This window comes from Canis lupus, chromosome 9, assembly GCF_048164855.1.
Source record: "Canis lupus baileyi chromosome 9, mCanLup2.hap1, whole genome shotgun sequence".
NCBI lineage: Eukaryota > Metazoa > Chordata > Mammalia > Carnivora > Canidae > Canis > Canis lupus.
The window spans coordinates 44,996,481-45,023,160 of record NC_132846.1 but is presented as its reverse complement, the minus strand read 5'-3'; the positions used below and the strand labels follow the sequence as shown (position 1 = coordinate 45,023,160).

General features: G+C 45.1%; 1 protein-coding gene and 1 long non-coding RNA gene across 2 annotated transcripts; one reads left to right on the top strand and one right to left on the bottom strand.

Annotated features, from left to right (window-relative positions):
* Positions 1 to 637: 637 nt before the first annotated feature.
* SLC10A1 (solute carrier family 10 member 1) lies at positions 638 to 24,804 on the top strand. Its single transcript, XM_072839086.1, has 5 exons — positions 638 to 1,125; positions 11,912 to 12,122; positions 20,551 to 20,729; positions 22,292 to 22,488; positions 24,271 to 24,804. Exons 1-5 carry the CDS (start codon positions 770 to 772, stop codon positions 24,504 to 24,506), a joined length of 1,179 nt encoding a protein of 392 aa, XP_072695187.1. The 5' UTR covers positions 638 to 769; the 3' UTR covers positions 24,507 to 24,804.
* Positions 16,163 to 17,757, bottom strand: LOC140640174 (uncharacterized). The gene is made up of 2 exons (XR_012036841.1): positions 17,261 to 17,757; positions 16,163 to 16,574 (listed from the first exon to the last, which is right to left on the bottom strand). It is a non-coding gene; the product is annotated as an uncharacterized lncRNA (long non-coding RNA).
* Positions 24,805 to 26,680: the final 1,876 nt, after the last annotated feature.

Here is a 26,680-nt window from a genome sequence, read left to right as displayed (position 1 = left end):
TCTCAAGAGTCCCTCACCATCCCAGCAGGCTCTGCCCTCTGCAGAGCATATTCTTCCTCCTGGGACCTGTTCTGTCCAGGTTTGGGAATAAGGTAAGGGTTTGCCCAGAACAGGCGAGAAGGACATGGGCACGCATCATCTTCCAGGTGAGGAACCTTGGACATATCCCCTCCTGGAAGCCAGCAGCACACCAGCCCCTACCCCATCTCACAGCCCTTGAGAGATGCTACCTACGTCCAGCAAGAAAATGTGCCACTCAACCGTGTCCACTATATGACCCCGTGGGCACGGGGAAGACATCTGTCCCCCTCCCCTCCCAAATGAGAACAAAGGCATCAGGGACTGAACAGAGAACAAGAAGGACCAGACCTGGATCTGTGCTAGTCCTGGACGGGTCCCCAGAGACAGAATGCCTGTGGCTGTGCTCAGTGGGCGGTGAAGGCGAGAAACAGCTCTCAGGTCCCAGAGGTAGCAAAGTGTTAAGAGAGAAGGGACACCCAGGAAGGCTGCAGAGGTGCAGGAATTGAAGGAAGCAGGGAAGGCCAGGCAGATAAGGCTCTGGGTTCTCTCCCCCTTTGGGGCCGCAGCCAGAGAAACAGCACGACCAGTTGCATAATCCTTCTATTTGCCCAGAGCCACATTTTGTCCTGAAGCTTGCTGCCCGGGGACGGGACTGGAGAAGGCACCCAGCAAAGACTGGGTAGGGAAGGGAGTCCACGGCGAACAAGGGGAGCGCTGGGTCCCCCACCTTCCACTGCCAGACAAGAGGATGGACGCCCCCAACATCACGGCCCCGCTCAACTTCACCCTCCCACCCAACTTCGGCAAGCGCCCCACCGACAAGGCCCTGAGCATCATCCTAGTGTTCCTGCTGCTCATTATCATGCTCTCGCTGGGTTGCACCATGGAATTCAGCAAGATCAAGGCTCACTTCTGGAAGCCTAAGGGGCTGGTCATCGCTCTGATTGCACAGTATGGCATCATGCCTCTCACTGCCTTCACGCTGGGCAAGGTGTTCAGGCTCAACAACATCGAGGCGCTGGCCATCCTTGTCTGCGGCTGCTCGCCCGGGGGGACCCTGTCCAATGTCTTCAGTCTGGCCATGAAGGGGGACATGAACCTCAGGTAGGACTGGAGGTGAGGAGGAAGCCACATGCGGATGGGAGCTGCACTGGATATGCCACAGTCTAGGGGAAGAGCTGGGCTAAAGCCAGGCTAGGGAGTGAGTGGGGGGCAGGTGGATCCCAGGGCAGGGGGACGGTGGCGGGCAGTGCTATCAACAGCTTATGCTGGGCTGGAGCCAGGAGCTGGGGTACACCTTGGTTTAAGTACCAAGTCAAAGGGGCCCAGCTGGTCCGGGGGCCTCCTGAGACTTCCAGAAGTGTCTCAGAGGGGCCACGAGAACTGACGTGAAGGAGTATTGGTTCACACCCGAGAGGCCTCTGGGGAGCTCTGCGCACTTCCCATGGTGGGCCGGTTGTCTACTTTGAGGCCAGAGATCTGAAAGGGAGTGCACATGGGTTCCAACTTCTCCAGGGAGACCAGGGTGGCTCAGAACCAAAGAGCCCTTCCAATCCTGGAGAACAGGCAAGACCTTTCAAAGATCCTTCCAGCTACTCAGGTTAGAGTGGCTTCTCTTAACTTGCCCCCCCACCGCCCCCCCCACCCCTGTGGGCCCATCAGACACAGGAACATATCCAAGCAAAGACACAACCAGAAAGATCCCAGAGCTTCCCAGCGCTGGCCCGGGCCATGGGGGGCTTCATGCACCTCAGCCAAACTGGTAGGGGGAAAACCAGCAGATCCCCTCCCCCGAAGCGCAACAGCAGACATCAGCAAGGGCCTGTCCTTCCAAACAGGGAGAACTCTGATCTGGAACTTCTGTCAGAGTGAGGCCATTTCAGACCTGCTGCAGCCCCAGCAGCAGCCCATTGCTGGCTGAGGGAAAACCACCAGTCGAAGCTCCTGCCTCCATGTGAGCCTCAGTCTCCAGCCTGCCCCCTCTGAGGTCCAGACCCCAGTGGAGACCCTATTCTATGCCAGGCAGGCCAGGGGGTTCCGACAGTCCAGCTGCTCTGCTGGTCAGCACCCTGCCAAACTTTACTAAAGCAAACCACCCAGGTAAGGAACCCCCTGCTGGTGATGAGGAGTAAAGCCATCGATCTTTATTTATTTATTTTTTTTAAGATTTATTTATTTATTTATTTATTCATGAGAGATACACAGAGAGAGAGAGAAAGAGAGAGGCAGAGACACAGGCAGAGGGAGAAGCAGGCTCCATGCAGGGATCCTGACATGGGGCTCGATCCTGGGTCTCCAGGATCACACCCTGGGCTGAAAGCAGCGCTAAACCGCTGCGCCCCCGGGGCTGCCCACCATCGATCTTCAAATGAAAAAACAAGAGTGAGTTGGTCTTTACTGGGACCCACATTCCAAGCTCTGGACTCTCTACCCATGTGACTCAGCCCTCGCTGTGCTAGGTGATGGCAAGACGGGCACAAAGAGGGGGTTTTAAAAAAACAATAATAAAAAAAAGAGGGGGTTTGTCTTGTCCAGTCTTCCACGGGAACATGTTCAATGTTCAACTACCTGTGAGGAAACCCTTCCCCCTCTCAGATCCAAATCCTCCTGCTGCCAAGCAAGCGCTTGGTCTTCAATCTGCCCTGTGGACGAGGCTCTTTGCAGCCTCCATGTCCCAAGAAACTCAGACTGTACCTTAATTCTGGTGTAGAAGGAGTGCGGGAAGTCAGAGGTCAGGGGTGGGGTATTCCCAGGGCTCTGTGAATCTGGAGAAGCATCAGAGCAAGGACAATGTAGAGGACAACAGGGAGTTTGTGAAGCCTAAGTGACCAGATGTCCCAGCCTCGTCGGCCAGGGGGTGCCAGTGAGGCTTCTCTAGCGTGCCTGCTCCTGTGAGGTTCCAGGACCCCACCGGCCCAGCCTGTAGGGACTCAGGAACATGAGCCCTCATGCTCTCCTGCTCAGCCTCCTTGTCTGGGCCCCTGGGGCCCCTCACTTCTTCCAAGACCTGGAAGATAATGCTGCGACACCCTCCCCATGTCTGCCATAAGGCCCCTTCCCACAAACCTCCATGCATGTTAAACCATGCCTCAGACCCCAGCAGCCGAGCACGCCAGACTGCATGCTTCACGTCACGGGCTGCCAGACTAACTTACGACTGCAGTTCATGTGGGACAACTCCTTCCACGTATTATAAGGAAATGATACCGATAATAAAAAATCAGCCAGGCCCCGTGCCAAGCACTTCACAGGAAACCCTCATGCAGCATCCCAGGAGGAGGTGCTATACGTAGTCCCATTTCAGAGATGAGGAAACTGAGCCACAGAGAGGCTAATACATTTGTCTGAGAATCTGGGAGGTTCCAAAGCCTGTCCTTTCCCTCCAGTATCTTCAGGGCCAGGCACGAATATAAACGAACAAAGTGGCTGGAGGTGGCCTGCCGGCTGTGAGGCACGGGCCTCCTGAGCAGGCCAGATGCCACCGTATCTGCCATCGGTGTTCCGTGCGAGCAGGGAGCCACCACTGCTCCAGTTCCCTGTTTTTCAAGAGAAAGTACAATCTCCCTTTTTACATGAAATCTCTAAATTTTTCAATATTGGCAACTCATTAAAAGTTTTTCAGAACACTGTGCGAGCCAAACGGTGTCTGTGCAGGGCCAGCTGTAGCCCAGGGGCATACCAGGTGGAGACCTCTCTAACCACAACACTAGACTACGGCCCGTTTAGAGTTGGGGGGGCGGTCGTAAGACCCCGATTCCACTTTACACATGACTCGCCAGAGGCCCCCAGAGTTTGTGGGCAAGTCGTGTGTGGAGGCCGTCCCGGGCTCTCTCCTGCCCTTACTCCCTCTCACAGCGGGGTGAGTCCGGGGCCGCCACCATCCCAGGCCAGAGGCCACGTTCTGGAGACTGGGCCCCCGGGGGGAGCAGGCATGACAGTCCCTTCCTCAAGGGTGCCACCACACGCAAGCGCCCAAGAATGCAGGTGACCCCCCGGCAAGGGGAGATGCCCTCAAGGTTGAAGCGAGCCTGCTCTTCCGAGACGGAGGGCAACGAGGCCCTCGGACGGCCCCTCGGACGGCCTGCACTGCCCTGCACGTTCGCCCAGCCCGCAGGCCCCGCCACGATGACAAGGAAGCCATTCCGGGAGCCTCACACTTCACCCGACACTGTCAGGTCCCCCCTGCTCAGCTCCAGCCCCCAGCGCCTTCACTGACAAGGGCTCAAAACCTGTCCCTCCAACAGGCTGTACGGACGCCCACAAGCAGGGCGTGTGCAGTGCTCTTAGCGGGAAGGAGAACTGAAAACCCACACGTGCTCCCTTCCCTCCGGCCCTCCGGCCCCCGAGACGCGGTCAGGTCCACGCTGTCCCTACGGAACAGGCTCCGGCCTCAGAGCTTCCATCTGGGCGGGTCACCTCTCCTCCCTGTCCCTCGGGAGAAAGCAAGGATCACAAGTCATAGACACCAGCAGGTTGGGAGGTGCGCCCAGCACTTGCACATGGAGGAAGGACCTAGAGGTCTTGGAGCATGGTTTTCACCTCCCTGAGTTCACTAGGCACCCCACATCCCGGAGAAAATTCCAGAATGTCTGACACACCACGCCAAAGCAATCATGACTTCTCTGCTCAAGGACATCAAAACAAGCACACAAGTTGTGTGTGGCTTTTCTCACAAGAAGAGATCAATAGCTAGCACTGTTCCCACTGGCCCCCCTTCTGGTGCCCTTCTACCCATCCCAAGGGAGCAGACCCTTTTACACCTGTGACTACCTACTTGTAAATATCCATAAGCAAGATACACCGTTGTACTTGCCTGTTGTTAAGTTTTACACAAACAGTACCATCCTGCCCAGATCCCTGGACAACTTGTTTTTTTGTTTTTTTTTTTTTAAGATTTTATTGATTTATTCATGAGAGACACACAGAGAGAGGCAGAGACCCAGGCAAAGGGAGAAGCAGGCTCCATGCAGGGAGCCGGATATGGGACTTGATCCTGGATCTCCAGGATCACACCCTGGGCCGAAGGAGGGCGCCAAACCGCTGAGCCACCCAGGGATCCCCCGACAGCTTGCTTTTTTGAGAGAGAGGCACCTGAGTAAAACAGCTACCTCAGCGCGTTTGAACTGCAGTGTAGTCGGCTTGAACGGATCTGTTCTGCTGGCAGACACTTGGTGGATTTCACGTGCTGCTGCTGCTGGGAGCGGTGTGGTACCTGTGCCCCTGGCGTCCTGGGTGAGAGCGCGTGCAAGCAGAGCAGGGCTACTAGATCGTGAGGCTCCCGCATCTACAAACAATCTCTAGAGTACTTGTGCCACTTGACACTTTCCTAAGCAGCGTAGGAAGATCCTCCTTTCTCCTTGTCTTCCTCTGTACTCGGAATTGCCAGACTTTTAATTTGCGCTATCTGGTGAGAGGGAAATGGGTCATAGCAGTTTTAAACGTGGTTTTGAGGGAGGGTTAGCACCTTTTATGTTTAAGGGCCATTTGACCAATTCACCATTGGTCCCCTTCTAGAAATAGGTCCTTTGCCTATTTTTCTACTGGACTGTTATGTCCTTTCTCAATGATTTGTAGTTATTTGTTGTTTTTGTGGATTGCAAGGGTCTACTCACAGTTTGGGGCTCGTCTTTATATTCTGCTGATGATGTCTTATGATACAGAGTGCTTACTTTAATTAAGTCAAATTTACAACTATTTTTCCTTGACAGTTTGTGTTTTGCGGGGAGTTCCATAAAGAAATCATTAACTATGCTTGGGAGTATCTGGGTGGCTCAGTGGATGAGCGTCTGCCTTTGGCTCAGGTCATGATCCCAGGATCCTGGGATTGAGTCCCACATCGGTCTCCCCTGACAGGGAGCCTACTTCTCCCTCTGCCTGTTTCTGCCTCTCTCTGTGTCTCTCATGAATAAATAAAATCTTTTTTTAAAAAAAGAAATCGGGATCCCTGGGTGGCGCAGCGGTTTGGCGCCTGCCTTTGACCCGGGGCGCGATCCTGGAGACCCGAGATCGAATCCCACGTCGGGCTCCCGGTGCATGGAGCCTGCTTCTCCCTCTGCCTATGTCTCTGCCTCTCTCTCTCTCTCCCTCTGTGACTATCATAAATAAATAAAAATTAAAAAAAAATAAAAAGAAATAATTTACTATGCTTAAGGCCATGAAGATATTCCTCTACATTTTCTTTGAAAAACTTTAAAATTATGCTTTTCACATGGAGATTTTCAATCAGCCTAGGACTTTTTTGTAGAGTGTGATCTAATTTTATATTTTTCGAATGAATAGAGAGAATTCCCAGTACGATGGAGTGAATTTTTCTCCAGTAATTTGTAATGCCATCTCTCACATAGATAAAATTCACCAATATGCATGGGTTTGTGTCTGGGATCTCTCTTCTATTGGTCTGTGTGGCTACCTTGAGCCAGTACCACGTTTTCTTGATTACAATGACTTTCTAAGTCTTAATATCTGAAAGGTAAGTCCTCACACCCGGTTCTTCTTGAAAATTATGCTAGCTATGGGGCGCCTGAATGACCCAGTCAGTTAAACAATCCAACTCTTCGTTTTGACTCAGGTCATGATCTCAGGGTCTTGGCATGGAGCCCCTCATCGAATGTGGAGCCTGCTTGTTCCTCTCTCTGCTCCTCCCTGCACTCTCTCTGCTTCTCGAATACATTAAAATCTTAAGGAAAGAGAAAGAAGAAAAAGAAGAAGGAAGGAAGGAAGGAAGGAAGGAAGGAAGGAAGGAAGGGAGGGAGGGAGGGAGGGAGGGAGGGAGGGAGGGAGGGAGGGAGGGAGGGAGGGAGGGAGAGAGAGAGAAGGAAGGAAGGAAGGAAGGAAGGAAGGAAGGAAGGAAGGAAGGAAGGAAGGAAGGAAGGAAGGAGAAAGAAGGAAGGAAAGAAAGAAAAAGAAAATTATGTTAGCTATTCTTCACCCTTATTATTCATTTGATTCTGGAGATTGTTTCCAGTCAACAAAAAATATTTCTGGAATTTTGATTAATAGATTAAAATTTTAAATTTTTAGAATATTGTATCTTCCCATCCATGAAAATCGTGTAGCTTTTCTTTTGGGGGGGGGATGGGACTTTATACCTTTCTATGAATTTTATAATTTCTTCTATAAAGATCCTGCATGGGGGATGCCTGGGTGGCTCAGCGGTTGAACGTCTGCCTTTGGCTCAGGGCATGATCCCAGGATCGAGTCCCACATTGGGCTCTCTAAGGGAGCCTGCTTCTCCCTCTGCCTATGTCTCTGCCTCTGTGTCTTTCATAAATAAAATCTTTTTAAAAAAGATCCTGCATGATATTTTTAATGTTTTTATAATTTTTATTTATTTATTTTTATTCATGGGGGGGGTGTTGCAGAGACACAGGAGGAGGGAGAAGCAGGCTCCATGCGAAAAGCCCGACGCGGGACTTGATCCTGGGACTCCAGGATCATGCCCTGGGCCAAAGGCAGGCGCTAAACCGCTGAGTCACCCGGGGATCCCCCTGCATGGTATTTAGATTTCTAAATACTCCATAGATTTTGTGAATATTATAAATGGCATTTCCTTTTTTTAAATTGCAGTATAGATAGTTGACACACAATATTAGTTTTAGGTGTACAGAATAGTGATTCAACAATTATATACAAAATGCTCACCATAGTCCGTGTAGTTACATCTGCTAAATGGTATCTTTTTAAAAACTCCATGTCCTAGCATGTGGTGGGATGGGGTGGCGAAAAAGAAATACATGTCCTAATTATTTTTCCCAGTTTGCTAGGACACAATGGACTTTTTCATATTGCTGATGTATTCAAAAGCTTATGGATTCTTTTTTTCTTTTTCAAGATTTTATTTGGGCAGCCCGGGTGGCTCGGTGGTTTAGCACCACCTTCAGCCCAGAGCGTGGTCCTGGAGACAGGGGATCGAGTCCCACGTCGGGGTCCCTGCATGGAGCCTGCTTCTCCCTCTGCCTGTGTCTCTGCCTCTTTGTGTGTGTGTGTGTCTCTCATGAAAAAATAAATAAAATATATTTTTTAAAGATTTTATTTATTCATGAGACACACGGATTGAGAGAGGCAGAGACACAAGGCAGAGGGAGAAGCAGGCTCCATGCAGGGAGCCGATGTAGAACTGGATCCTGGGACTCCAGGATCCCGCCCTGGGCTGAAGGCAGGCACTCAACCACTGAGCCACCCAGGTGTCCCTGGCACGTTTAGAAAATTTAGGTTTTTTCCCCATCCCTATACAGTTTCTATTTCTTGTTTTGCTCTGCTAGCAAAGACATATAGTATGATTTACAATAGAGGTGATGATAACAGGTATCCTTGCTTTATTTTTAAAGGAAACTTTCTAGTTTCTCACCATAAAGTTTGTTGTTTCCTATAGACTTTTAATACCCTTTTCAGGTTAAGGAATTCCATTATTGCTAACGTGCTTATTTTTTAATGCGTGAACACGGAATTTTGTTGAATGACAACTTTCTTAGCTATGAACCAATCATACCATTTTTCTTTAATGTGGTAATACAGTGATGTATGTCAGTATATTGCCTAATGTTAACCCACTATTACATTGCTGGGATAAACTCATATTATTCTTTGTATTTTGTAAAGGAATTGCTAGATTTGATAACATTTTATTTATGATTTTCTCTTCTTTGTTCATGGGTGAGAAAGGCCTCCAGCTTTCCTTCCTCATATTGTTCTTTTGCAGCTTTGATTCTAAAATTACAATATTCACATACAATAAATCAGGACGGGTTTTCCCTTTTTGTATTCTCTGTATAATATTGAGATTATCTGTACTTTGAATGTCTAATCAAACTCTGCTGTAAAACTATATTGTGTGGGCTTTGGAGGATAGGTTTTCACTACTTCATGATACTAAGTTGATTCGGGTTTTCAGCTTCATTTTGTTAGCTTCTATAGATCATTTTTTCCCAGGAAATTGTCCATGTAATCCAAGTTGAAATAGGAAAGTATAAAACTGGCCTCGGTTTCTTCTAGAACTCTCTAAAATCTTGAATGTGTCTATAATTACATTCCCTTTTTCATTCCTGATAAAATCAATTTGTGCCTTCTTTTTCTTTGGTTAGTCAGGCCAGCGGTGTCTTTGCTTGGACTTGGCAATGGAACTGGTCTTGGTTTATTTAAAATAAATTTATTTTTAATAAATGACGTTTTATGTTTTTTTAAGATTTTATTTGAGAGAGTGCATGAGCAGGGGGAAGAGGGAGAAGCAGGTTCCCCGCTGAGCAAGGAGCCTGATGTGGGGCTCCATCGCAGGACCCTGGTATCATGACCTGAGTCAAGGCAGACGCTTAATCAATTGAGCCACCCAGGTGCCCCATCCTCTGAATTTACATATTTTTAAAAACTACATTGTCTCAAATATTTTCTTTCCTCTATATTCTTGGAGTTTACTTTGTTTCTAATTTTCTGAGTAAGATACTTAGCTCATTTCTAGTCTTCTGCTTTTCCTATAGAAGTTTAAGGCTACCTTGGGGCGTTTGTGTGGCACAGTTGGCTAAGCATCTGTCTTCAGCTTAGTTTATGATCTTTGGGTCCTGGGATCGAGTCCCTCATCTGGCTTCCTACTCAGCAGGAAGCCTGCTTCGCCTTCTGCTTTTACCCCACCACACTGTTTATGCTCTATTTCAAATAAATAAAATATCTTTTTTAGTATTATTTAATTTTCTGAGTAATATTTTAGCTGCTCTCCAGGCTTTCTATTAACATAATTCATACCATAAAGTTCACCCTTTGAAAGTGTATCATTCAATAGTTCTCAGTACATTCACAAGGTTGTAGAACTATCACCACTAGCTAATTCCAGAACATTTTAAGCTTTCCAAAAAGAAACCAGTTAGTCACTACACATTCCTCTCACCCGAGCCCCTGGCAACCACTAATCTATTTCATGTCTCTATAAATTTTATGTAAGTGGAATCATACAATGTGTGGGCTTTCATGTTTCTCCTTCTTTCATATAGCATATCGTTTTCAAGGTTCGTCCATGTGGTAAAGTGCCAATACTTAACACACTGTTAATTGTGGCTGAATATTCGGTTGTAGAGACACACCGTATTTTGCTTATCCATGCATCAGTCGGTATCTTTATTGATTTCCACATATTGGCTATCACAAATAATGCTGCTATGAACATTAGTATACAAGTTTTTGTGTCAATATAGGCGTTCACTTCTCTTGACTGTGTATCTAGTAGAACTGCTGGGTGGTATGGTCACTGTCCCATCGACACAAGAAAATTCCAATTTCTCCGCATTGTCTCCAAGACTTACTACCCATCACTTTTATTGTAGCCATACTAGTGATTATGGGGATTTCATTATAGTTTTGATTTGCATTTCTCTAATGACTACGGAGTCAAGCATCTTTTTCTACGCTTATTGGCCACTGGTGTATCTTTTTGGATAGTGTCCTTTGAAACACAAATGTTTTTTTTTTTTTAAGTTTTTTTTTTTTCAATTTTCATTTATTTATGATAGAGAGAGAGAGAGGCAGAGACATAGGCAGAGGGATAAGCAGGCTCCATGCACCGGGATGCCCGATGTGGGATTCGATCCCGGGTCTCCAGGATCGCGCCCTGGGCCAAAGGCAGGCGCCAAACCGCTGCGCCACCCAGGGATCCCATAAATGTTTTTAACTGATAAAGTCATTGGGTGTGTGTGTGTGCGCTCTAGCTGTCATTTAAAAAAAAAAAAAAAGATTTATTCATGACACACAGAGGCAGAAACACAGAAGGCGGCGGCTCCTTGCAGGGAGCCTGATGTGCAACTCAATCCCCAGACCCTAGGATCATGACCCGATCCAAAGGCAGACGCTCACAAGCCACCCAGGCATCCCTCTAGATGTCATTTCTAAGAAACTTGTGTAATCCAAGGTCATCTCCCAGGTGTTTTAAAATGTGTTGATTACTCTGTCCCAAATATTTTTCCATTATGATTTTGTATTTGACACGGTTACTTAACTTTTCCAATATTTATTATTGATTTCTTGATTTCCACTCTCCTCATTAGCATAGACTTCAGTTTTGGTCCTTCCCTTTGGCATGAAAACTTAAGCCTCCAGATTACCATGACTAACGCTCCAGCCCCTACCCACTCCACACATGGCAGCTTTGCATTAGCTCACCAACCAACTCCTTTGCATCCTGTTGCTGGTACTTGGAAACCTCCTGAACTTTCCTACAAGCTCAAATACGTGCTTAGGTGTTTTAGATATTCATGGAAAAAGGATTCCCATTATTTAGCTCACAGTATTCTTTGAGGGTCTCTCACTTCTGACATCTACTTACTCCTAGTGATACCTCTACCTGTTGTTGTCCTTGATGGCGACTTTGGATCCTTTGACCTAGGCCATGTTTGGTGTTCACTGAAGTTATTATTTCACCTCTATGGAAACAAAGAAGTGTAGATAGAGCTGTGGGGAGGAGACACACACACACTTGGTGGGGCTTTCCTGGGGTCTTATCAACCCCTCATGGCCAACCCTCCCACAAGAATGGAAGCCAGAGCCATATATTGTCACATGAATATCCACAAATCCACCAATGTTCCCTAGCAGCTTCATTCTTTCAGTTGGCCTTTCTGGAAGGCCCCTCCCTGTAGGTTCTGGGGCTAACATGTATTGGATTCCAAATGGAAATGATAATAGTGCAATTAAGATACAAATTAGAGCTGAGAAGATATATTTTTCAGGCTCTGGGACTCATTCTATTTACCATAAAGAACATGAGAATATCAACCTGTATCTCTTAAGCCTACTGGAAAAAAGAAATAAATGTAATGTAAAATGCTTAGCACAGTGCCTGGAATATAACAGGTACTCAAACAGAATAGTCTATTAATGGGCTCTCTGTATTCTCCCTGCTTCTCCATCCCAGCATCGTGATGACCACCTGCTCCACCTTCTTTGCCCTGGGCATGATGCCCCTCCTCCTGTATATCTACTCCAATGGGATTTATGATGGGGATCTGAAGGACAAGGTACCCTACAAAGGCATTGTGTCATCACTAGTCCTGGTTCTCATTCCCTGCACCATTGGGATCTTCCTCAAAGCCAAACGGCCACAGTATGTACGCTATATCAAAAAGGTAAGAACCTGGGGACCTGTGCAGGGAGCAAGACCACCACCATCATCTCAGCGTATTGCTTGGGGAGGAGAATCATTGGGCTTTTTCTGTTGTCAGTTTCCTTCCTTGTTGGAAAAACAAAAGGGTCTACAATTGGTACACCTACCTCATGGGGTTGTAATGTACACTAGAATACTGCTGTAAAGTTAGGAGCAAAAAATAAAATGGCACATGCAATTATATAATCATTACTTTATAATAAAAAAACTTGTATTATATATCTACTAGATGCTAGGTTTTATGCTACACTCTGAGGTTTCATGTCACCAAGTCTGATATTAGCAGAAAATGAAGTAACACACGAGAAGATCAAATACAGTGTACAACTAGGTATTGGCTGAATACAAGATGGGTTTAGGGAGGGGCAGGGGTTCAGGATAGCTTCCTGGCAGGGAGAGGCTTGAGAAGACCATGGAGAAAGGGTAGGACTTAGGTCAGCCTGGGGAGACGCCTGAAGAGAGGAACTCAGGGGGGATGAGGGCAAATGGCCAACTTTACAAGCTAAAGGACAAGAGAACAGGGAGAGGTAGTATATGCACTCCCGGCATTTCAGGTGTCGGATGGGAAGAAGGGAGTAGGGCCCCAGGGGGTTTGGATGAGCACTGTCACACACAGGACATCATGCCACTGCCTTGCCCTCAGAAAAATCATGGGACTCTTGGGAGTGCCTCAGTGATACCTCTACCTACTTTTGAGACCCTGGAGCTCAGTCTCTGTTGGTCTTCTCCTCCTCAGCTCACTGCTCATCCCCCAAGGCCTGGGCTCCATGCTCCACCTCAGGAAGGACTCTGCCTTCTGACACCCTAAGAGCCTGTTTTTGTTTTTTTCCCTGCCTCAGATTTCTGTCCTGGGCCACAGCGTCCTCCCTGTAGAGCATGCTGCTTGAAAGCCCAAGACTTGGCAGCAGCTTTGGGCCTAGCATAAAGAAGTTGCAAGTCAGGTTGTCAGGACTTTTCAATTCTCACACTACCATCCTCATACAAGATAGATTTGCCATTGCCCTGGCCCAGTCCTAATAACAGTGGCCACAGCAACCCTTCCCACCCTGCTGGAAGATCTGGAAAAATCATCCCCCCTACTGTCCATGTTCGATCACCTCACCTCAGCTCTAGATGGCATCATCCATTCTCTCCACTCTTGCTTCTCAGAGATCTTTTATTATGACCCCCAAGCCCCACAGCCTCCCCCACCTCTGCTCTCATCTCTAAAGTCTATCAGCTGGTTTCTCACAATCAGTATCAATACAGGTTCACCTGTCTTTAAAACAAAATCCCTACTGGGCTCCAATACTTCCCTTTCTTCCCTGCACCTGCCCACCCCACCCCACCGCCCGCCCGCCCGCCCCGCACACCTTCCATTGACTGGCACCATACCAACCAGGGCTGCTCTCACAAGTGACAGGCCCTCCACAATTAGTCTCAGCTACTTGAATTCCTCCCTGGTTTCTAGCCACTCAGCATGATGATGACCTATTCTTTTGCGAACCCAACAGACATTTCTTAATTTATCCTTAACTCTTTGGCCTCCTTTGGTAGAGCCAACCACTGCTTCCTTCTCAGCAGCCTCATTCCTCAGCTTTGGTAACTAGGCTCTCCTGCTTTCCTATCACCTCTCTGGCACCTCTTTTTGGACTCCCTAGTGAGTTTCTCTGGTAAAAGTTACTTGTCTTTAGCCGAAGCTTTCTGCTTTTGCCAAATTACCCTAAGCTCAGGGTCTCCCCACCAGATCATCTGGTCCGTATCAATGACCATCTAGAAGCTGATGACTTCCACCTTCAGCCCTCAACTCTCCCCTGACTCCAGAATCCACTTAACTGCCAAATCTACAATATGCCTTAGGCATTTAAAATTCAGGGCCATGTCTTCAAACCATCTCCTCTCCAAGCCCGCTCCTCATGTGATTATCTCAAGGAATGGCATCCCAAGTGCCTGTCTGAGCCACAAAACCAGTAAGTGGTTCTCAATGTTCCCTCACTTAATTGGGAATTAATTGTTCTGCCTTGTGTCACTTGGATCCATCCATTCCTCCCCATCTCGGAGAGCAAGCAGTACTATCACTCAGACCACTAGCTTCTCACAAGCCAACTGAAACAGCCTTCTAACCTGAAGGCTCCCTGAGCCAGTTTTAACCTGAGGATGGAGATTGGAAAGTACAAACTCTTACCGTGACTCTCCACCGTAAATACCTCATTGGTTCCTTATGCTCTCCAAGATAAATTTTATAAACTCCCTAATGTGGCTTTCCAGGCCATTCTTGATTTGCTATCCCCACCCTCCCCAGGCCCAGCTTTCTCTTTGTACGTGTCCTTCTCTCCACATGGGACACTCCCCACATGAGTAGGGGAAGAAAGCCCAGAAATGTTTGTGAAAGTAGAAAAATAATTTTTTTTTAATGTGAACTGATCCCTGATTATCATTTAATGCAACTCTACTCTTCCCCACTTTATAGGTGAGAAAGTCAAGGACCGTACTGCTAGTCACAACTAATGTAAAAATGTATTTTAAGATTTTATTTGTTCATCACACACACACACACACACACACACACACACACAGAGGCAGAGATAGAGGCAGAGGGAGAAGCAGGGTCCATGCAGGGAGCCTGATCTGGGACTCAATCCCGGGACTCCAGGGTCATGCCCAGGGCCCGAAGGCAGGTGCTTCAACCTCTGAGCCACCCAGGTATCCCTGTAGGTCTTTTAAACTCAGAATAACTTTAAAAGTCTTTGAGGATGCAGCATCAATCTCGGATCTGAAACCTGGAAAGGCTTTCAGGATACAGTTCGGTCTCCTGCCTTATTCCAATTTTATAGATAGAATAACGGAGGCCCAGGGAACTTACTTGGCAGACCCAGGATTATTGATCACTCTCCTGTTGCTGTTGCACCGCCATGTCCTTCACTCAACAGCAGAAATGGAGTCAAATGAAGTCTCCCTCTTGCATAAGATACAGTAAATCGTAAGCTGAAAAATGAGCTAACACTCGTCCCTGCTTCTTTTCACACTTAATCCTTCTAGAGACTTTCAAATCCATATACCCGACTCCTGATAACTGGCTCGGGCAGAAGGTATCTGTTCAAACTCTGCTCACTTGCATTATCTTGTGGGCAGTCACATTTAAGTAAGCCAAGACACAATTTCAAGGGTGCTCTATTTGGAATGGCAATTCGAATACTTTAGCTTACCCATGCAAAGGTGTATTATTCAAATCTGTGTGGTCGGGTTGATGAACCTCAGCCTGACATGGTCCACTTTTCCCACAAGTCATCCACCACCCTTAAATGAGGGTCCTGCTGTTACAGTGACTCAGCCACTCCCATGCTTTCTCTCTACCTGCTGCCACTGGTGAACTCCCACCCACCCCACCCCCCCCACCCCCCCCCCCCGCCTCATGATGTGAGCCAGCTCATGGGCCAACGCTGCCGGTGGTCTTTTAACATTTGCCGCTACTTTTTTTTCTTTTACTCCTTCCTTTTCTGTATTCCACCAACTCCCTAAATGAGAGCATCTTAATTTGGTCACAACCCGTATAGGCTACCTTTGTGGGAAGAGCGAGCCAGAGTTCACCTCCTGGGTCACTGGCACGCTGATAGATTGACCATGAATGGACACTCATCACAGCTTCAGTGAAGTCAGGAGGTACAAAGAACATGATGACCTACAGAGAAGCAGCTACCGATGGCGTCTTACCTCAGCAAGAGGTTGTGGACAAATGGCAGGACAGGAAGCTTTGGAACGTTAAATTCCTCTCCTTTACCAATGAGTAGTAAGAGGAGCTACGATTCAGTGAGTGGTTTTTACATGCCAGGTGCTGTGCTGTCCACCTCTCAGAAACCTTGAGTGAGCAAAGCTGACTCTCCTAGGGACTAGCAGAGCCAGCTTTCACACTGGAGTCACACCAATGTCTGTGCTCAAAACCACTCTACAACCCCAAAGAATGAACAAGAGTGAGGGAATGAAAGTGGATGCCACAGAGAAGAGGATTTCTAGGTTCATGGAGAATTTCTGTAAACCAATGACACATACATTTTAATGAGAACAGAACCTATTTGGTCATTGAGTAGAGGAAAAATCCAAGAGGAGAAATCCAAATGCAAACAGGGCAGTTCATCAGGTAAGTCTTCTAATACAATTTGAAATGTGTGGTTATCAAGGAGGTCTGTGAAAGTCCTTTCCATCCTGGCGAGAGTATGGCATCTAATAATTCTGGGCACTAAGAGGTACGTGAAATCAGTTCATGACATCAGTTGGTACAGGCAAGACGTTTAAATGGTCAAATCAAGGGGCGCTCTATCAGTTAAGCATCTGACTTTGGCTCAGTCCATGACCCCAGGGTCCCTGCTCAGTTGTAAGTTTGCTTCTCCCTCTCCTTCTGCTCCTTCCCCCTCCACCTCATGCTCTCTCAAATGAAATCCTTAAAAAAATAAAATGGTATGTAAGAGCCAACTATAAAGTCAAAAAATTGTAAAATAAAGCAAATCCTAAGGTAAATAAACATATACCTTTGTTTCTAATAAATATTGCTTTCATAGCACTGATCTGGGGCAGGGTAGACCTGGCTTTGTTTCAGATGTTGTCTTATTTTACCCAGAACATTTCACAAACTTGGTAACTTCATTATCCAGCCTGCAGGTCACTCAAAAAAGTAGCTGCCCCTTTAAGGGTTATAAATCATTTAGGTCTAAAATCACATTACCTGGCTTGATCCCCACCTTTACCAGCTTCACATCAAAGGACTCTTGGCACTTCCAAAGATCAAATTAACCCTAAAATGCATGCAGTCCTTTCTCATAATGGAGGTATCTGAGGCGAGCACGACAGGTTCCAAGAGTAATTTCTCAGTTCCAAAATATTTGGAGCGATGGTAGTATGGTAGGTATGTGTATACAGGCTCCAGAGATAGTGACTTTGTAAGAAAACCTTTAATTTGTAATTAAAAACTGTGGAAGGACTGAATAGTCTCATTCCTTCAGAGTCACAGCATTCACTGAACTATCTGCAATCCAGAGGTGTCAACCAGAAGCTGTGCTTAATTATGTGAAAAGACAGTAAATCTCATTCAAAACATAGTTGGGAAGCCCTGAAGGGACCACCACTCACCTGAGTAGATATGCCTTTTAAGAAGCTCGTGGCTTTGGAATGCTATGGAACCAGCAAGGCTTCCTCAGTTCTGGAGGGGACAAAATTAAAAACGGCCTTTATGCCCAGAATTATTAGATGCCATACTCTCGCCAGCCACTTGGCCATTATCAAGGTCCCTGGGAATTCCAAACCTGATTCCCTGGAATCTAAAGGAAACCACCTTGCTGATATTTCTGCAAAGGATGCTGTTCTCAAAGGAACCAATCACCAACCAAACCTGTCACGGTCCAAAATGATGTTCCCCCAAATGATAATCTAGAAAAACTGACTAGAGATGCTCAACAACTGGCCCTAGAAAAGGAAATACAGTATTAGAAATCTACTGTTGGCTCAATTAAAAAAATAAACTCTGGGCTCCCTGGGTGGCGCAGCGGTTTGGCGCCTGCCTTTGGCCCAGGGCGCGATCCTGGAGACCTGGGATCGAATCCCACATCGGGCTCCCGGTGCATGGAGCCTGCTTCTCCCTCGGCCTGTGTCTCTGCCTCTCTCTCTCTCTGTGACTATCATAAATAAATAAAAATTGAAAAAAAATATTAATAAAAAAATAAAATAAAGTAAAAAATAAACTCTGGCTTGAGCCAAATAACCTAGTCCTGCCAGAGACTCAAGGTTCCCATTACTGAATCTATAAAGCCTTCATGAACCAATACTGGTGGTAAAATACTAACAAGATCCTAAAGGGTGCCTATCTTCCTTGCCCCCCCCCTGCTCAAAATACAATTCAAGAAAACCTGTCCATGCTGTTCCCCAACACTTCAAACCGCCTAACAGACTCTGAGGTTTGATAAACAGATTTCATGTTGCTTCCTCCAATCTCTTGGATATAAATACGTCTTACTAATGGTTCACAGGTTTCTTCACTGTGCTGAAGCTCTCCCAGTGTAGATAGGCTACTACTTCTACGGCTAAATTCTACTAGAAAAGGTCATCCATCAACTCCCTTTCAACTTCAGTGACTAGGATATTCACTCAACTAGTTCAGGGCTTTGACAAGTCTGTGCTGTTTGGCTTCTATAATACTTTCACTGTGCTTACCACCCTCAATCTTCCAGGCTAATTGAACACACTAACAGCATCATTTAGACTCAACTGGCAAAATCCGTAGAGACCCTTCAAATACCATGGCCAAAGGCACTGCCATTAATCCTTCTATTTTTTTTTAAATATACATCTTTTTTTTTAAATTTTTTTTTATTTATTTATGATAGTCACACAGAGAGAGAGAAGCAGAGACATAGGCAGAGGGAGAAGCAGGCTCCAAGCACCGGGAGCACGACGTGGGATTCGATCCCGGGTCTCCAGGATCACGCCCCGGGCCAAAGGCAGGCACTAAACCGCTGCGCCACCCAGGGATACTGCCATTAATCCTTCTAAATTAAAAAAAAAAAAAAAAAATATTCCTTCTAAATTAGTCTGTTAACCATGCTTTAAAAGAGTAATCTTTCCACAGTGTGCTCCCAAGAGATGGGAGACTTTAACCATCACACCTGCAGTCCAGAGATTACATTTACTAGAAGACCACTCAAGATTGATTCTCTTCAACCCTGTTGAAAATGCCCTGTTCGGTCCTGTTAAACTGTTGTGCCACCAAACTTAGGAATAGAATTTTATATCATCTAAAAAAAAGCAGCAAACCCTGACTGGACCTGTACATCAACTTGTGATCTAAAAATAATTTAATTTTCAGGAATTTAAACGGATGACACTTGGATACAGCTTTCCCAAGATGACTACATTAGGCCTATATTCCTTTTTCTCAATGTTGCTTAATCTTATTTCTTCCTCCCTTTCTTGGCCCAATCTATGGCAAAAGGGGGGAAACTGTCACATCTGGAACCAGACACTGCAATCTGTTCATGAGGTTAGAGGTCCCTTACTACCAACCAATTTCTCTTTTATCCCAAATTATAATTACAAGACCTATCAGGTTAAGCTGTTATAGCCAGGTGTTCCCATACCTTGTTTCAACCTTTCTCCAACTGTAACCATCAGTCCTTTGACCTCTTAGCTGGATGCCTGCAGGTTTGGGATCCTAGTTTAGGACTATTAAATATACAAACCTCATTATTCTGCTATGTAATCATTTTTTAAAAATAGTTTTTAATTTAATTTATTTATGATAGCCAGAGAGAGAGAGAGAGAGAGAGAGAGAGAGAGAGGCAGAGACATAGGCAGAGGGAGAAGCAGGCTCCATGCTTCGAGCCCGACGTGGGATTCGATCCCAGGTTTCCAGGATTGCGCCCTGGGCCAAAGGCAGGCACTAAACCGCTGCGCCACCCAGGGATTCCCTATATAATCATTTTTAAACTTTGTACTTACTGCCTGTCAAATCTCTACAGAAGTAACACACCAACAAGGAGATATGTTAGCTCAAAGACTTCAGGATGATCTCCAACCTTACAATCTTGTCAAAATAAAGACCTCAGATGGGAAATGCCTTTGAGTTCTCCCTCATACCCTTCCTTGTTACTCAAATGTGGCCTCAACAGTTTCCAACCTACGTACTTTCCAACACGGGACACAAAAACCAGAGAAGTGCTTCCTGGCACCAGAGGACAAAGCTACTTTAGCAGATACAATCACTAAATATAAAAAAATCTCTTGATCAGCAATGTTTTTGACTACAGACTTTGATCGAATGAGAAAATAAAGAATAAACCTCATTTAACATGGGAGTCCAGAAGCCCCAAAGGGAAAGTTCTCCTGCACTACCAGTGGCCAAAAGCATAACTTGCATTACCCAACAGAAAGCTTACTTTACATACCCCCCCCCCAAGAACTCCTTGCCCAGCAACAGCCCAGCCAATGACGACTCTGCGAAACAGCCTCTCCCAGCTTTTCCTCTCTAAAAGCCCAATCCTGTGTTCTCAGGACTTGCCTATGGTTCACCATAGCTCGCTTGTCCCAAATTGCACTTCCTCTATATCCAAATAAACTCATTTTGCTGGTAAGTATCTAGGTCTCTTATTCTTTTAACAGTCAACAGTAACAAAAATGTTAGGTCTCTGTCATCCAAGCTTCCTAGCTACCCATTAAGAGTACCAAAAAAAAAAAAAAAAAAAAAGGGAAGATATTGCACTCCCTTCTTCAAACGCCAATTTTTCATGAAAGTATTTTCCAAAAAAAAAAAAAAACTTAAAAAAAAAGTATTTTCCACCTTTGATACCCATTCATACTTCCTCAGACTCTGCTACTCCCTATCCCCCACCACTCTTCTAATCACCTTTTCTTCCTGTTCTCATTTACAGGGAGGGATGATCATCATGCTTTTGTTAAGTGTGGCCATAACAGCACTGTCTGTCATCAACGTGGGCAAGAGTATCAGGTTTGTCATGACACCACACTTGCTGGCCACCTCCTCTCTAATGCCTTTCATCGGCTTCCTGCTGGGCTACATCCTCTCTGCTCTCTTCCGCCTCGACGGACGGTAGGTGATATGTTATATCTCAATGCCCAATGGCGTCATTCTTGTCCTGGTCTCTCAAGAAAAGACTAAGATCCAAAACCCGGGGGGAGACATTTTCTTGGCAACATGTATAAATCAATCAACTGAATAAGGAACTCTGGACTGTGAGAAACACTGAAGTTCCTAAATGGTTTAGGAACAAAGGCATCTAACAACCCAAAAAGGAACAGCTCATGACAAAGTGCCCCCTCCTGAGCCTAAATCCCACCGCCTGCTTGAATCTGGTAGCTAATAGACACTGGAGTAGCCCAATATCATCGTAATTGAGTGCTCTTGATCATCTTCCTTTCCCATTCTTCCTCCTCGCCTGCCTAGGCATTAGTCTTGATGTGGACACCACTAAGTGACAGCTCTGCTAAGTGGCACCAAGAGTCAAAGTGGCTGTGGGCCTCTGTAGTTTAATCCAATTCACAAACTCAGGGCTCTTTTCAGGAATAGTCATCCTGACAGTCTGTTGTGGGATAATCAGACACAGTCTACCTAGTGCAGTGCATTTCAGGAACTTTGCCTCTTTTCAGCCATAGACAAATTCTTATGGATTCTTAAACATCAGTAGCATCCTACTACTCCAACCAAGCTGAACTGCTTTAAAAAATACGTCTTAAAAAGTTATCCATTTTTAGAACCACACTAATAAAGTACAAAGTACTACAGGATGTAGCACATGGTTGCAGAGTAAAGGCTGTCAATGACCACAAGATGTCAATCTTCAATGACAAATAAACAGCTATATAATCAAGGGCCCTCAGAGTAGTTCCCCCATAATAAATGTGCTGAGACAGGTATCAGAATTTTTAGTAACTATCTGAAAACACTACCATAACTCAACGAATATTCATTCAATTTAAACATCCCATTCTTTAGTGTACAAGAGAGCAAAACCAAGAGCTTTTATGTTTCCAAGGAGACTGAATCAAATTTTTTTTTTCATTTGAGAGTCAGCGTTAAGGGTTAGGTGCAGGAGAGGATCTCAAGCAGACTCCCTGCTGAACAAAGCCCAATGTGGGGCTTGATCTCACAACCCTGACATTATGACCCTGAGCCCTAACCTAGAGCTGGACGCTCAACCAACTTGAGCCTCTCAGGTGTCCCTCAAGTTTCTTAATCATTATGGTTTTGGAATTAAAGATGTTTAAATCAGAAACCAGGGAACAGGACAAGGTCTTCAGGCATTTCAATCTTCTACTTTATGTTCCTACTGCAACAAACCCGTACGTAAACTTAACAAGCCAATGAATTGTACTGGCTCACACCAACGTCCTTTCATCCCTCATCAGCCAGACATTTGTCCAAATTTTAATTTGGTAATCCTACAGAAGTAGACAAATGGTAAATCTCTAAACTACTCAAAAGCTCTCATAAAAAATTTCCCTTCTACCTTCATTCAATGGGTCTTAGGTGATTTGGGGGAGGGGGGAGGGTGGGAGAGAGAGAGAGAGAGAGAGATGGGCAAGTGAATATGCACCCTCATGTCCCTTCTGAGAGAGTAAAGGATTGGGGTTTTTGTGCTTTAACCTATACAGGTGCAGCCGCACTGTCAGTATGGAAACCGGATGCCAAAATGTTCAGCTTTGTTCCACCATTCTCAATGTGACATTCCCCCCTGAAGTCATTGGACCACTTTTCTTCTTCCCTCTCCTCTACATGATTTTCCAGCTTGGGGAAGGGGTTTTCCTGATCTCCATCTTTCGGTGCTATGAGAAAATCAAGCCTTCCAAGGGTGAGTACTGAATCACTCTCGAGTTCTCCCATAATTGGACCTGATCCTTGCCAGCCAACAAATCTCTGGCAGGGACCTTGTGGATGGGGCTTCAACTCTTATCAAGTCACTAGGAACAAGGTAGCACCAAAAAATAGGAAAGGACTTCCAAGAGCAAGGGCTAGGTCTTTTAGCCAGAAGAATGAACTGTGGACTTTGCCCTCCATGGGAATAAGGCAATTTTGACTTTAACTGGGAAGACCAGGAAGACTCAAAATGAAGAAATAGGGCAGAAAATTACCTTGGATATTATATATAGCTGTGAGGTAGTAGTTGTTTGAAAGGGCCCCTATTCACAATTTGGAAAATCTTTTTAGGATTAGGTACTCTTGTCCTAGAACCAGGTTAGACTCCAGGACCACTGGGTACTCCAAAGAAAGTATAATAAAGCAATGCAACCTAATATTCCAGAAGAAGGAGAGAGAGAGAGAAAAAAAAAAAAGACTCCAACTCTGGTTACACAGAAAAAAAATGAAATATATAAGCTTATTATAAACAGTAACTATCACAATAATCTAGTATAATCCCTTCCTCTAACTGCAAATGTCATTTTTTAAAATCAGGAAAAATGGTAAGGTATCACTATTTTAGAATTCTAAACATCAGTATATTCTTAACCACTCAAATCCTTCAAGAGGATCTTATTTCCCATGAACTCGAGGGCTTCTTCAAGATGTTTTCTAGACCCTGAGGATTAATTCAGAACCCAGGAGACAACCTCCCCTGGGGGAATTATCTCATGGTAGCAAACGCAGATTTACAATTAACAGGATATAATCTTACCAAGCAGCCAAAAGAAACCAGAAAGTAGCTGACCACACTTCAGAACTTTATAAGCGCAGTGCAGGGGTGCCTGGGTGGCTCAGTTGGTTAAGTATCCCAACTCTTTTGACTTCGGCTCAAGTCATAATTTCAAGGTCATGAGATTGAGCCCAGGTCCAGCTCTCTGCTCAGTGGAGAGTCTGCTTGAGATTCTCTCTCCTCCCTCTGCGCTTGAGCACATGCTCTAAAATAAATGAATCTTAAAAAACAAACCTACAGTGGAGTTGTGGCAAAGAATCTAGTCTGATGCTTACCTGAGAGCAACTCAAATTTGTTGCTCATGAAGTCTGAAGTCTCCATCTCACAAAATAGGAGAGGTGCAAGTTTCTAAACCAACCAACCAGGTTCCCAAGTTTGCAAGGCTACGTAATGCACCTCAGAAGCCCTTCTTCAGAGCTAATGCAGCTGTGCTCAGGGTGAAGACTCGCTTTTGTTTCTGAGCTCTGTACCCTTCTACAAAAATGGGGACAAAATAGGTGAAGAACCCTGACTACTGTTATTACAACTCACCACCCTCCCACACACGCAGGAAAAGGGGTAACCAAAGGGGGGTCATGGAAACTCCACTTAGGAGACCCCCTAAAGCTTTATCCTCCTGAATGCAAGTCAACCCTGCTGAAAATATAAAACTCTCCCACCGCACTTGCCCGTACCAAGTTGGGAGAAAAAGTGATAAATATTTATTAGTAGTATTACCATTAAGGATCTTTTTTTTTTTTTTTTTTTTTTTTTACCATTAAGGATCTTGAAGGGAAAACACAGCTCTTCTACAGAGTCTAAGTCATGGGAGGATAGGTGGTAAACATATGGGGAAAACCCCAAAGAACACAACACATAGGATGTGCGGTCTTCAACTGAACAAGCTTTGCATTAACAATGGTTGCTCTCCTTCCCACCCTTGACCCTTTTTCAACTTTCCAGATAAAACAAAAATGATCTACACAGCTGCTGCAACAGAAGAAATCACTCCAGGAGCTCTAGGAAATGGCACCCACAAAGGGGAGGAGTGCTCCCCTTGCACAGCCGCACCTTCCCCTAGTGGCCTAGATTCTGGTGAGAAGGCAATTCAGTGTGATCAACTAGAGAAAGCAAAAGATAAAAGGAACACCAAAGAAGAGTCTTTCTCCAGCATTGGCAGCAGCAACTATCAGAACTAACCAGCCTTGCCTGGAGGGAGGACAAAGGAGCCTCCATGAAGAGCCTCACCCATCCACCGCTTAGAGATTGGTACTTGTTTAAAAAAATGAAGATTTTGTTCAAGGACAGCCTTATGAAAGCAGAAACCAAAATTGCCTTTTGTTCCTGAATTTCCAGCGTTCCATAGCCCTAAAGGGCACTCAACTTTTGAACTAGGCTATAGAGGCTTTTACCCTACAACCAAATATCAAAGTCCTACTCTAACTTTTTTTTAACAGAGAAAGAGAAATAAATGTTCAGAGTGCTGCCAAATTTAAACTTCCGAAGTCCTTTCTAACCTTAAAATTTCCCTTCTGACATTTCTGGGATTAAAGATCCTGAGAACACCAACATGACACCAAGTATACAAAATAAGACATAAAATGCAAAATCAATTAAGATTAACTCAAAAACTCAGCCATAATGAAATGGGCAGACATTTCTGGAAAATATAATCAGAAGTCGAAGGGAAAAGACAGGAAAACAAGAAAACACAAACATCAACAGAACTGTTCACTAATCGAATACACTATCCCGTCAACTCATTAGCTATTAATGGTTTTCATTATTATCCCCTCTCAAAACATAGAGTACTACGGACTATTCTAAAAGGAGTGGTTTCTCTATTTAAGGTTAACTATAATCCTAAAATTTCAAAATTTCTCCAATGAAAACTTATTGCTCATATGCAAATAGATAGATTAATAAACAATACTTGCAGCAAATAGCAGACTGTGCCTAATTACTTGTGATTTTCATATCATTTTAGTATGAAGTTTAACTGAAACCCTAATGACAATTTTAAGGCATCAGTCTGCTCAGTGTCCAGATTCACCAATACTCCCAATACCACAGCAAACTTAAGAATCAGGGGTGGAGGGCACTTCAGTGGTTCAGTTGGTTAAGTGTCCATCCAATTCTTGATCTCCACTCAGGTCTTTTTCTTAAAAATTTTATTTGACAGAGGGAAGAGTGCACGAGCACATGTGCACAACAAGCAGGGGGAGAGAGAACGCAGTAGACTCCCTGCTGAGCAGGGAGCCCGTTGCAAGGCTTGATCCCAGAACCGTGGGATCACCACCTAAGCCAAAGGCAGATGCTTAAAAGACTGAGCCAGGGACCCCTCAGCTCAAGTCTTCATCTCAGAATTGAGTTCAAGTCCCACATTGGGCTCCAAGTTGGGTGTGGAGTCTACTTAAAAAAAAAAAAAAAATCACCAACTTGGGTCACTAAAAAGATCTGTGAAAAAGTCTACTGCCTGTTTTTACATATTATACCCTTAAATATCTGTTCAAATTGTTTTCTTTACCACATAACTGACATTACATTACCCACTAAGAAACTTGGTTAGGCAAAACAAACAGAAATCGGTTTTCACAGGCAGGTAGGGCTGGACTTGAGATCTAGTACTCTCAAATTGTCCTTTACAAGACAACTAGATAAAAAGAATACAGAAAGAAAATATAAGTGACACTGTCACACAAAAGCTGGCCCTAAAACTTTGCCTAGGATTATACTCAGACTCCTACTCCTACGAGAGTCCTCTTCTGGGAATTCATGTTAATGTGTTGGTTCAAACCAACTCCCGTTCATCTCTGCCATTTGCTCAAAGGGCCTTATTTTATTGCTTTACTGTGTAGTAGCTGTAATATTAAAATGCCAAGCCATGCATATTTATCTATGTAGGAGTAAAGAAAGGAGAAAAAACCAGAATAGTCAACTAGTAAAATATCAAAAAGTACATACATCCTACTACCCAGTTACACATAAAGCCTAAGAGGGGGGGAAAAAAAGGGGGGGGGGCCTTTTTCCTTTTGGAAGCGACTTTGGCTGACTTGCAGCTTTCCCAAAAACCTCATAAAGAAAAAAACCCCTAAGTTCCACTGGCTTGTCTCAGCCTGAATAAACAAGTGTAAAACACTCAAAATCTCCCTAAAATCCACCTCATTCATGGAAGAAAGATCGGTTTTCCCCATTTCATGGCTTACGCATCTATAGTCTTGGGATACGATAACAAATGTACAACTTTTCAAGCCTACCCCCAAATGGATTCCTACTACCCAATCCCCACACTTTTGGAAAGCCAAAAGCAATCCTTCTGGTCCTTCTAATTCTTTCCTCAGAAACCCCTTAAAAGCTAGGGCAGATTAGTATA